At 41.3% G+C, this 12790-nt stretch overlaps 1 protein-coding gene across 1 annotated transcript in view; it reads right to left on the bottom strand.

Annotated features, from left to right (window-relative positions):
• LOC139743750 (uncharacterized) overlaps positions 1–12490 on the bottom strand; it is a 74152-nt gene extending 61662 nt beyond the window's left edge. The window contains exons 1-11 of the mRNA XM_071654204.1: positions 12107–12490; positions 10042–10156; positions 9465–9638; positions 7333–7439; positions 6501–6638; positions 5828–5967; positions 3523–3553; positions 2938–3027; positions 2248–2596; positions 1290–1355; positions 411–441 (exon numbers count right to left, since the gene is read on the bottom strand). Of these exons, the coding sequence (XP_071510305.1) occupies positions 411–441; positions 1290–1355; positions 2248–2596; positions 2938–3027; positions 3523–3553; positions 5828–5967; positions 6501–6638; positions 7333–7439; positions 9465–9638; positions 10042–10156; positions 12107–12327 (1462 nt within the window). The 5' untranslated portion in view covers positions 12328–12490. The remainder of the gene's footprint in view (positions 1–410; positions 442–1289; positions 1356–2247; positions 2597–2937; positions 3028–3522; positions 3554–5827; positions 5968–6500; positions 6639–7332; positions 7440–9464; positions 9639–10041; positions 10157–12106) is intronic.
• Positions 12491–12790: the final 300 nt, after the last annotated feature.

The following is a 12790-nucleotide window of genomic DNA, read 5'->3' as shown; positions in this document are numbered from 1 at the left end:
GATTTGTGCTTGTGGGGTGACATGTTACTGTGACCGTTTTCAAACCTATTTTGAATAATACTGTATCTTCACTGAATATTCATACCAAAAAAAGAAAAAGAAAAAAGAAGAAGTGCACCAGGAAGTTAAAGACCGCATTTCAATCCTGCAGTGCCTTGAAAAAAAAAAAAAAAAAAACAGCTGTAAGGGATGCCATCTCTTTGTTTTGTTTTGTTTTGTTTTGTTTTTTCTTCTGAATGGCTCATGATTTCAGTTACATCATAGAACACTGGTATACCATATCACAGTCACATTTCCCTGTCTTGTTAGAATTAGATCAACATGAAGAAGGCTACAAGTCATAAACTACTCACTAGTCTGCTTCAATACACTCTTATCACCACAACAAGCAATGCAGCTTTCCTACTCACCATTTGGTTTTTTCTTTCCAGCAAGATTCACCTGAAATAAACAGAACACATACAGAATTATCTCACTACAACACAATCAAACATTGACTTAATCAATTTCATCTACACTATTCACTTGCATGTTATCAATTTTGTTCATTTCATCAACACTGTTCAAGTAAAGAAAAAAGAAAAGAAAATACTAATGATAATCTGCACAATGCATGCAATATGACTATGATAAAGTCATGCAATGTCTTCTGTTCATAAAACAACCAAACAAACATAATGGGCTGTCCTCCATTAAACATAGCAAATCTCATCAATCAAAAGGATAAAAACCATTATAATCATAATACATATATACATTATATCATAATTAATCATGACTGAAGGTGCAGTGAATATTTCGTTATATCAAATGATTTACATACCGTGGTATAAACTAGTCAGCGATTAGTCATAATGCTAATCAAATGACAAATACAGCAAGGATTGAAATCCTTACACTGCGAGCAGTTACATCACATCAGGCAATACAATTCAAGAATTTGACCTGCTGCACACAGGGTTAGGATGAAAAGATGAGAATTATATGAAGACTACAACAAATATTGCCTTGTCTATCACTGTAACACTTGACAGTCCCTTGGAAGTTAGGCCCCTATATTTTCCCACAAGACTATGATTTCCCCCGGCATTGTGCTTTTCGGGGAAAATATATTCTATTAGTGGAGAATATAATCTATTTAGGGGAAAAAAATAACTCACTTGGGGATGCCAAGTGTTATATTACACCTTTAATGAGGCAATATTGGTATAATAGTATCTGAGTCATTTTCAAAATCCTAGGCCGTTCTAATCACATCAATGTGACATTTTTAAATCATAGTCCAGTACCTTGGGTTTTTCTTGAGCATCGGATGGCGGAAAGAGGTCTTCATCGTCATCAAAGTCACTAAAACTCTGCAATGAGCATGGAATGTACACAAAGCATCTCTTCAAATTCCTTCATTGGCAGCACGGTGTAAAATTTGTTAAGCAATATATCCCTCATCTTTTTAAAGAATCAAATTTCATTGAGTCTAATTTGTTACAGAGCACATTAATAACATCATGCAGTGTTTTCATCTCAATTCAATTGTGTTGTAAAATTGTTATCATTACAGTGTGAAAAAAGCATAGTTTGAACGTAACAGCAACAGCAGATATGCAAGACAACCGAAATATAAAAACATTGCATGTTAAAAAAGACTTTTTTTACACCATTATAAGGTTGGAGGTATGGGAGTATTTTTTCGGATTTAATATTTGATCTTTACATGTGAAAAATACTTTCTATGACCTCTATTTCTTACAAATTCTGTTTCCATTTCTTTTTTCCTCGGTATCAGGTGGACAGGTGGATCAGTAAGGAGACAGATTATACACTCACTGTTTAAGACGAAACCTTGAGCCACCCTTCTCAAGTTTGCTGAAATGCGATGCTTAAAGAATCAACAAATGTCTCGGTCAAGTGTGAGCAGATTTACCAGCAGCTGCTACTTTGTCCAACACGTCCATCACATCTTGCCTTTTAGGAAGCACGCAACTGAATTCCATTTCTTTTTTCCCCCGCTGCCAGTTTTATCCAGTCAGACTCATTTACCCTGCACTATTTCATGTCATCACATAAATAGCTGGGTGGGGTGTAACAGAAGGAGACTTTGTAACTTGTTGAAGTATCAAAGTGCACCCGAAACTACATTGCTAGATGTTTTTTGAGCATTTAAGTTAGCTGCAAAATGCAACAGCTTTAAAAAAGAATGCAAATTTAAATGTCTGCATACTTCCCCAGGCTCTCTTCTCATTAACTGACCTTGGCAGCTGATGCTACGCTGTCCCTAGGGGTAGGAGTTGCTGACAAGTCCCCCCTGGGGGTCACTTCATCCATGCTCTCCTGCCCCGCTCTCCCTTGCCTCCCCGCTTGCTTGGCGGGCGTTGCAGCCTTGTTGGCGGACTTCCCCTGCGACGCCTTCATTCTGGGAATCTTGCTGGCACTGGCCTCGGACCGCATCGAGCGTGAGCTGGCGCCACTGCGGAGACTTTCTCGCGAGGCGGCACGGGGAATGCGGGACCGCGAGGCGGCGGAGCGGGCTGACAGGTTGCTGTGGATGGATTCATTGTCTGACTCTTGATTGATGAATTTCGTCAGCTTCACTGGTTTACTTGGCTATGGGAGAAAAAAAAAGAAAAAAGAAAGGAGAAGGAAAAGGATTGAAAAGCATATAATGGTAGGACAGGGTGAAACAAATCTTAGTCCACACATCTCGGGACGCAATCACGTGAATGAGAAAAGCAGTGCCAATAATTGTTTGCTGGCGTCCAAGTTCACATTTTGTGCCATGACATAGTTTGCTCTGACCATATTCAGAAGCGTACTAGTGTTTCAATACTTCATGTTGACAGTACTGCCATAGCAGCAAAGTATGAAAGACTGCATCAATTTGGCAGTGAGACATACATTGAGAAAAAAGGACAGAAGATATACTGTATGTGAAGTCAAAACCTTGGCTTACTTACTCTTCTCTCATTGACCTTTGGCTTGACCGGTTGGTGATCGACCTCAGATGCAGCCCATGAGTCCGCAGCTGATACTCTGCAGGAAGAAGAACAATCATAATGAGAGACCTAGAAATGATGACCCAAGACCTAAAAGTGAAACATCCTCTATGTTTACAAAAAGGCATGAATTTGTCATGCATTCAATATGTCAATTTTGATATCTCACATAAAGCCTGGAAAACCCTTTGGTAACAGTTGTGCAGCATAGCTAGGGAGTTTGAGAATGACATAAAAACTCATATTGCTCTTGTACTTGAATAGGATGCAAATACCACTACCAAGATTCCAATTTAAGGATAGTTATAAGTAGAGATTTAATACATACAATACATCTTTTCTTATGAAACACTAAGAATGAATACTCAAAATCTTACTGAAAAGATTGAGCCACGAAGGCACAGAAATGAAGTTTCTGGGTTAAATGGGAACATACTGGAGTCATTTCCCTGGTTAAGGAGTCTGTAGTCTGTGACATATGGTACTCAAATGCGTTTTCTGATAGGAATAAGATAGAGACCAGTATACTCACCTTCCGTCTGATATGTCTTCATCGTCATCATCTGCGCAAGAGAGAAAAATCACATGGCTTAACAACTGGGGTAAACCTATATCAAAAGACTTATACTGAGAATTTTAATAAATTAATTCTGGTCATTCCTACAATAATGCATTGTTACCTCTTTCCTTTGAGCATTGCTGTGGATGCTTTAAAAAATGATGGCTCACTCCCATCAACAGTCATTAACCCATTGAGGATGGACTGATTTTGCTACAACACGCATTTCCCATAGACACCCGGAACTCATCCTCAATGGGTTAAAGGGGAAAAGGTGAGATATTCAGTCTAGGTTGACATGTAAATTAAAGTTTAATACAAAAATACCTGGGCCCCGTTTTATCAAAAGATAGAATCAATTTTAGATTTCCTTAACACACAGGCTGCCAAAGACTTAAGTTTGAATTCAACTACATAATCAATTATAACTCTTCATGAAACAGGGCCCTGATATGCTATTTTTATTTTCTGTGTATCACAAGTGGTCAACAAAGGTAAATTCTAATATTGACTCACTTCAGTTGAAGCTTCCAATGTGAGATATGACAAGCATGAACACAAAATTGCATCTCATTTGAATTGCACTCAATGTCACTCACTGCAATGGGAATCAAGGGTTTACATTCTGGACTGGCCAAAAATACACATGAGTTTGAAGGAGTTTCAGCACATGACTGAAAATGCCACAGAAAGAGAAACAGAACAAGAGACCCGCTGGTCTAGCGCTCACCTGAGTATCGCAAGTTCACCTTTCACGCAGTCACTAATCTAAATTATTCACAGCTCTACCAAAATTTGACCAGGCATTCTCAAGTAGAAGATGAAAATGTACAATAAGGGCCCAAATTTTTAAAGATTCCTTAATTTGGTGGGATTGGGGCCCCCTAGGGCCCTCTGGGTGGGGCATGGTGCTCATTTTGATAAATTGAGATCCTGACCCCCTAGGGATGCTACTTGCCAAGTTTGACAAAAATCCATTATGAGGTTTTCAGGAAGAAGATGAAAATGTATAATTCAGGCCCCCATTTGGACCTTCCCAACCACCCCCCCCCCCCACCCCTGCCCCCCAAGAGGGGCACCCCTGGATCTCCTATGAACAAACTTGAAACTACAGTCATTAATGTACTCACTCATAGTATTATCTTAGCTCTATAACTTCTGATTCTAGAGAAGATTTTTAAAGATTCCTTCATTTTGGGGGTGTGGGCCCCCCTGGAGGCCCCCTGGGTAGGGCATGGTGAGCATTTTAACAAATTGAGATCCTAACCCCTTAGGGATGCTACCTGCCAAGTTTGGTGAAAATGGGTCATGGGGTTCTCAAGAAGAAGATAAAAATGTACAATTTAGGCCCCATTAGGGCCGCTCCTCACCCCCCCCCCCCCCTCCCCTGGGTCCCAAGGGGGGGGGGGGGCACCCCTGATTCTGCCATAAACAAACTTGAAACTACAGTCATTAATGTACTAACTCATAGTATTAACTTAGCTCTATCACTTCTGGTTCTAGAGAAGAAGATTTTTACAGATTAATTAATTTTGGGGGGTTTGGGCCCCCTGGGGGCCCCCTGGGTGGGGCATGGTGCCCATTTTAACAAATTGAGTTTCTAACCCCCTAGGGATGCTACCTGCCAAGTTTGGTGAAAATGGGTCATGGGGTTCTTAAGAAGAAGATGAAAATGTACAATTTATGCCCCATTAGAACCCCTCCCATCCCCCTCCCCTGGGTCCCAAGGGGGGCACCCCTGATTCTGCCATGAACAAACTTGAAACTACAGACATCAATGTACTAACTCATAGTGTTAACTTAGCTCTATCACATCTGGTTCTAGAGAAGAAGATTTTTACAGATTCCTTAATTTTGGGGGTTTGGGCCCCCCTGGGGGCCCCCTGGGTGGGGCATGGTGCCCATTTTAACGAATTGAGTTTCTAACCCCCTAGGGATGCTACCTGCCAAGTTTGATGAAAATCGGTCATGGGGTTTTCAAGAAGAAGATGAAAATGTAAAAAGTTTACGCACGACGGACGACGCACGACGGACGCCGGACGAAGGGCGATCGCAATAGGTCACTTGAGCCTTTGGCTCAGGTGAGCTAAAAAAGGATAATGAATCAAATAGGCAACAGCATGCATCTCAAAGTATTATGAATCTCATTTACTACAATCCCAACTAATAAGATGTGCTAGGTGAGTTTCTTTTCTTATTTTGGACATCTTTTCAAATTGCCATAATCCAGGCACACACTCTGCTGTCAGTGCAGAGGAGGGAGATTGCATAGCCTTACCAAAGTTGTCGACGGCGGGTCCGCCTAAGCTGAAGCCGAGGGCGTCGGTGCCAGCCGTAGAGCCAAACATCCCCCCAGTGGACCTCAGAGCAGACGGAGGTCTCCGGCTTGACAGGTGCTCATCAATCAAATGTGAGCACCTGGGAGGGGATGGGGTCGAGAGGATGGGGTTAAAGGTCAATCCATACCACGTTCAAGCAGACTTTAATCATAGAGACAAAACTCGCATTAATGGAATAATAGACACTGCGAAAAAAAAAAAATGGGCAACATTAAAGCTACAGAATTTGATGGCAAGCAATTCAACACCCTGTTCAAATTGGCTTTAATGACTGAAGTTGAATGAAATAAACTAAATGGAAGAGGTTCATCAAAAATAGGAAATAAAATAGGAAAGTTATGTGAAACTTGTAAAATATCTCGCTATTACAAAATTAATTAAACTTGATGAGGCGATGATGTCATCATCACCTTGTCACTCTCTCGAAATGACATAGGATGTATACTTTGCATCAAATTCTTGTACAAATACCTGTTCTCACAAAACACATTAACATCTTTGAGGTCCTCACTAAACTGCAAAACCAGCCTACAGCACAAACATATGCACACTTGTCCTTCACTACATCCCAGCTGATTGCAACTTGTGTGACAAAGGTAGAATATGACATACCCATGAAAACCACCCATTATAGCATGGTCATTAGCTGTCCAGCCCTTGCTGTCCTTGATGTCAATGTCCGCCTTGTGTTCCAGAAGCAGCTTGACCACTCCTATCTGGTCAGTCTGACACGCCCACATCAATGCAGTCCTGTCAAATCATTTACATGGGAAAAAAAAAATAAACAAACCAAAGAAAAACATGCAACATTGTACAAGAAGTCCGTAGTTTTGCTGCCATCTAATGTTTCCAATAAGATTTGGGTTCATACTGTATTGTGGTATTTCAGATTTCCAATTCAATTCTAAGTTGTAATCACTTTATAATCTATACTCCTTGGTGATTGTATTTCCAAAAATTTCTCGTGACAACTAATACCCACGGAATAACAACAGTTGAAGTAATACCACCTCTTGTAATACAAATGAAAAGTACTGGCAGAATTGGTATCAGGACAATTACCTTTTGAGGACACCATGGGCCCTTCTGCCGGGCAGTCTATTGGACTCCATAGATTAACTTACAACATTATGAAGTATGATAGATGTGCAAGTAAAATTACACATGTTGTTGTCTTGGTTGTCACTTTCACCAAACTCATCACATGTTTTCTTCAGAATAATAACACTGTCCTGCTTTCTTCTGAGCATTCAACATAAATCTGTGGGGGATGTTTAAGAAACAATGTTTCCAGCATAGAGTAGAGAGAACTTAAAAAATCAACTAAATTGAATATCATTTTACACAAAATTGACAAATGGAATCATGGCAGTGACATCAAAATCATATAAAGAGGAGAACTCCTTTGATCTGTTGGAGAACTGTTAGTTATGGGCTTTCTCACCTGTTCTCATTGTCAGTTGCATTCACATCGGCATCTTCATTCAAGAGAATCTCCACCACTTCATCATGCTTGTTGGCAGTAGCAAGGTGAAGAGCTGTGCTGCCTCCCTATTCCATTTTCAGTCAGTTAAGCACGAGAAAAAAAAAATCAAAATCCATCTGGGACATGCATTGTACAAGAAAGCACATTTCTGTTATTCTTATGTTGAGATGTAAATGCACTGATTAACCTTGACTTTGCTGATCTGTTTAACATTAATACAAATAATGCACAGGTGAGAGTGCATTAGTCGAGATGCAGCGCACTCAAGGGTATCTACAATGGTGCAGGATGCTGCACAACATTGGAAATATATGTTGTATTATACAACACCTCAGAATGATGTCGAATTGTGATTGGCCAAGAGCATGTCACATGACATTCAATAGAAAATACCTATCAAACTCATTGAGAGTGACAGCCATACAATAGGCCCCTGGCATGGGCCTATTGCATGGCTCGAAGGTACTATAGCACGGCTTCGCGGGGGGCTACTAATGCATGGCCGCTCACAGAGTTCTGTGGCTCACACCCACCCGTAGCAAAGCGCCAGCAAACTACAGTGTACATTGTACGTGCTGGCCGGCTGCGCTGCGCTGCCGGTAAGTCTCCCATACCAGGCGCGGCGGAGTACTGCAACGCGCAGCTACTTTACCTAGCTAGTTGCATACATGTATCGCGACCTTTACACCTCCTGCTGTGTTTTTACTTTTGACTCTGATCTGCTACGTGGACCACAGTGATCCCAAAATCAAGACTTCATTTCAAGTTGAGAAACCGTAATTTGATTATTTTTCTGTGTTTTTATACAAAATCATTTTCGGCAATAGACAAAGTCTAGACAGTCTAGACCTACTACTAGATCTACCGACATCTCAGATCGGCCTAACAGTCAGGCCTAACTCGATCTAACGTAAGCGTAATAAATGAGGTAGTAGTAGACCCTGCGGAGTTTGTGATTCCTGTGTCGTGGTCGAATCATGACGAGTGTTTGAAAGCAGTACACAGGGTGGTTTACAATTCTCTGCCTGATGTTACATTTATTTTTGGGCCTTCCTGAGTAAGCGGTCACTAATTTAGTACTGTGATTGTGGACAAGGTGTTGTATAAAACGAATAATTTATGATTTTGTTCGTGCATTGGGGCACGTAATACCGCACTCGGGGCGAGATTCGCAACTGGTCTATTCAACGCGGCGCTACACGCCTTGTTGAATAGACCAGTGGCTTATCTCGCGCCTCGTGCAATATTCGTGCCCTATGCACTCACAACTCATAAATTATTCGTATACTGTAAATGTGGATATTTTCGTGTGACTTATTTTTCGCGCTTGGCCGGATAAGAAGAGTTTCGCACGTTTTTAATTCCGATGAATCAAGACATCATTTACAGGAACATATGGCAAGCAAAAAAATTTGCGTGCTTTTATTTTCACGCTAGTTTCTGGTTGCATGAAATGCGCTAAAATTTCAACACTGTAAAAATTTCCACTTTTACAGTACCCGAAAGTGGACTGCACCTCCACCAACATCACAAACTTAAACCTGTGCATTATTTGATTTATAGAATGGGTTTATGATCTACGATATCTGCTGGTAAGATTTTGTATCGTAAAATAAGGAGGCCGCTCTTTGGCATGCAGGTGACCATGTGAATCAAAGCATTGCCTGGATTTGTGCTTCATGCACAGCTGCACAGAGCAATCTGTAATCTGCCACAGGATGGTACGCAGTGCAGTTGTGCAATTTTTCGCGCACTCATGCATTTGCAAAAAAAAGAAGGTAAAATGAGCACACAACTCAGTTCAGCGATTCTGATTGGCTACACTCTAAAAGCCATTTTACATTACAGTGTTTTATGTTGTACACGTACATGCGTAAGTGGTCAATTTAAGTATCATCCTGCACATTGGGAACAGAACAGGAGATTACTTTACAAAGGAAACACTTTTTAACAAGAAATTAGAACAATGCCTTGCTACAAAACCATGCTAGCCCAGGCAGAAAGACACAAATATAACCCATGAAAATAGTCTCATTTTTTTCGTACTCCTGATGCACTAGTTCTTATTAGCCCTATAAAACTCCTCCCACCTTATTTGCAGCATTGACCACAGCTCCGTGCTCGAGGAGAAAGAGCGTTGGATCTTGGCAACCTGCCTTGGCAGCGAGATGGAGTGCTGTGTTTCCATTCTTGTCCACCAGATTAGGGTCAGCTTTGTTCAGAAGCAGCGTTTCCACACAAACTCCAAAATTACCCTGGACAGCCTGCATAAACACACAAGAAACCAGCAGATAGTAAAAAATACTTGTTTCCCACAAATTCACAGACACAGGTTTACAGAAACTGACAGAAAACAAATTTTGCAGAATAAATTGTATGGGAAAAGAAAAGAACCTGGCACCTTGTAAGATTCAATAGAGAAGAAGATGGCACACACTTGTGTCCATACAACCTCTGTATATACAAATGTAACATAAGAAGAACAAGAAGATCTTCCACAGATCACTTTGAACACTAGAACATTCCAGATGGTCAAAATGACAAAACACATTCACATTAAAAAAAAAAAGTTGTTTAAAAAAAAGCATGATGTTCCTGCTTCAAGTTTCATAACACACGGCAGATCGGAAAGGTGAATACAGGTCTAGCTCAGCCGCTGGGCCATACCTTCATGAGTGGGGAACGCTGGTCATTGTCGCACAAATTCAGCTTGGCCTTGGCTATGATAAGGGCATCTACTACATCAATATGTCCTCTGCTACAGGCTAGGTGAAGAGGTGTCCTGCAGATGCAAATAAGAGAGTGGCAATTGATGTAAAGGTCAATTTAACATAATATACACTGTAAGTATTACATAAAACATTACCGAACTTTCATCACAGCGTCTGGTCGGGCTAACCTTAACCATGCAATACAAAATTTCAGCCTCCTTTGCCGATTTTCTCTTTGTCGTCTAGGCCTACCCCGTGCAAATGATGTGTATGGTGAATCACGGGTATGAATTGTGATTCTGGTGCATGGACCAGATTGAAAGACATCAATTCCATCTGGAAAATCGCGTTTGGAATTATAATGCAATTTTATCTAACATTATATCATAACGTTAGAGCTAACATAACTACGACCAGCAGCCCCATACGCATACACTCCTAGCGTAATGGGGCTGCGCATTGTAACATTCAGGATAATGACAGAGTAGTATAGCGGACAAATATCAACTTAAAACCGAAAAATTTCTTCAATTTGAAGACTTACCAGTGAAGTTGAAGTATTGACAACAGGGTTCTTGCAACGTTTAGTTCTGCCAATAGTCCCTTTCTGTTCGATGACTTAATATGACTCGGTCCAGAGGAACCTGGGAGAGCTACACTGAATGGACTGCCAGCGCATGCGCACACATCACATGCGCACAAACCCAAATCCATTGACTGGATAAGATGTCTGTGTGCGCATGCGCTGGCCGTCAATTCAGTGTAGTTCTCCAGCGAGTCCCAGGTTCCCCTGGATCGAGTCACATTTAAAGTCATCAATTCGAACAGAAAGGGACTATTCGCAGAACTAAACGTTGCACGAACCCTGTTGTCACTACTTCAACTTCACTGGTAAGTCTTCAAATTGAAGAAATTTTTCGGTTTTAAGTTGATATTTGTCCGCTATACTTCTCTGTCATGATTCTGAATGCTACAGTGCGCAGACCCATTACGCTATGCATATGGGGCTGCTGGTCATAGTTAGAGCTAACGATACATCGTACATGGCATCGCGTAAAAAGATTTGTTTAGGAGGGGTTACTTTATTCGAAGTCTGACATGAACAAGTGTATTTTCCAAAAATCGGAGTGCATATTGGCATAATTAATTGACATCATTTTGTACAATTCGTAATTTTTCAGGACTTTGTGAATACCTACTAAGTGTTAACGTTAGTAACCTAGCGTCAATTACCGTATGGTCGCCACTTGTGTGTAATTCTTGTGCACGTCCGCGCTGGCGAACTAATATCGGCACTGAATTAGTTCGCCGCCCATAGCCTGCAACATATTATTAGCGTGTGTGTTATACATACGCTTCAATGAAGGAGGCATTGTCGGTCACCGCGTTTGAAAATCTCCCTTAATCTGCCACCTGAAATCCTTTCTAAATCAAAAACATCCTCGCATTAAAAATGGTTTTATCACCTGTTACATATGGTAAAATATATTTTGATTACAATTATTTGTGTTTTTACGGAGGAAAAAGGTGAATTACGAATGTATTTTGAGAGTGATGAAAATCCGTCGCCCAACCTGATCTCCGATCGCGGCGCGCGTTACATGCGATGTGAATGTCTGGCGACCTTACCGCAGTGGCGAACATACCGTAATTGACGTTAGTTGTAACGTTAGTGTTATTGGCCGAAATTTCATCCTCTGGGTATGGAATTTTAAGAGCCACAAAAAAATAAGCGTCCAGTGATACGCTCCACTCACTCTCAACTGCACCAGCCCAGACCAGTGGCAGTGCAGTGACCCAAGTGATTTTAGATAAATTTATTTAATTTATTCAAATTTATAGATCTAACGTCAGAATGACTCAGATCTATATCTACTGTACTACAATCTACAGACAGTTAACGGTTAGACGCCTAGATCATGATCAAGATCATAACAGTTATGAGTGGGTCTAGGTTCTATTTATTTGTACTAGAAATGCCGACTATAAATTCATCTCCAAGTCTATGAGTTACACGTTACCTGTTTTCCTTGTCAAGGGGGTTCACATCACCTTTCTTTATCACTTGTTTCACCTTTATCGAGTCTCCTGCCCACGCCGCTTTGTGAAGCTTGGATAGGTCCTTCTCCTTGACCACATAGCCAGGGGCTTCGGCCTCCTGACTCTGTAACGATTGGCTCGCCGACGGAGCTGCGGCAGGAGCCGTAGTTTTGCTTTTGCTGCCTTTCAGAAACTTCTTCATTTTCAGTCCTTATCCACCATCCGCACGAAGAAATGCAATGTCATTTTGAGCTCGTGGAGCTAGCTGACCTTGACAATCTACAACCAGTTTCGCCTAAACATGCATAATGGTCATCTTTGCTCCCTGAACTTGCTTTGAAATTCCAGTCTTCATCTGAAATGTAAACGGCACTACGGCATATACAAGATAGTAGCGCTCCTAATACGCATCCGCTGCAGCGCAGCTAGTGTAGTTAACAACGAGAGAGAATACGCACAACGGACAGAGCGCGGATAGAATCGTGCTATGTAATCACTGGTCACCAAGAACGCCTTCTGCACGTTCCAATGGTGGTCAAAGGTCAACTAGCTTCAAATCAAATTCCTGGCCTTCGATGCGATCTCGCTCATGGAAAACAGCGGAGGATTTTCAAGTTGTTCGGAGACATGGGTGGCTAGCGCTGATCAGTGCGTACACGGCACTG

Source organism: Diadema antillarum, unplaced genomic scaffold, assembly GCF_040938485.1.
Source record: "Diadema antillarum isolate AM-2024a unplaced genomic scaffold, OU_Dant_1.0 seq00001105_RagTag, whole genome shotgun sequence".
NCBI lineage: Eukaryota > Metazoa > Echinodermata > Echinoidea > Diadematoida > Diadematidae > Diadema > Diadema antillarum.
This window is presented reverse-complemented; position numbering and strand designations above follow the sequence as displayed.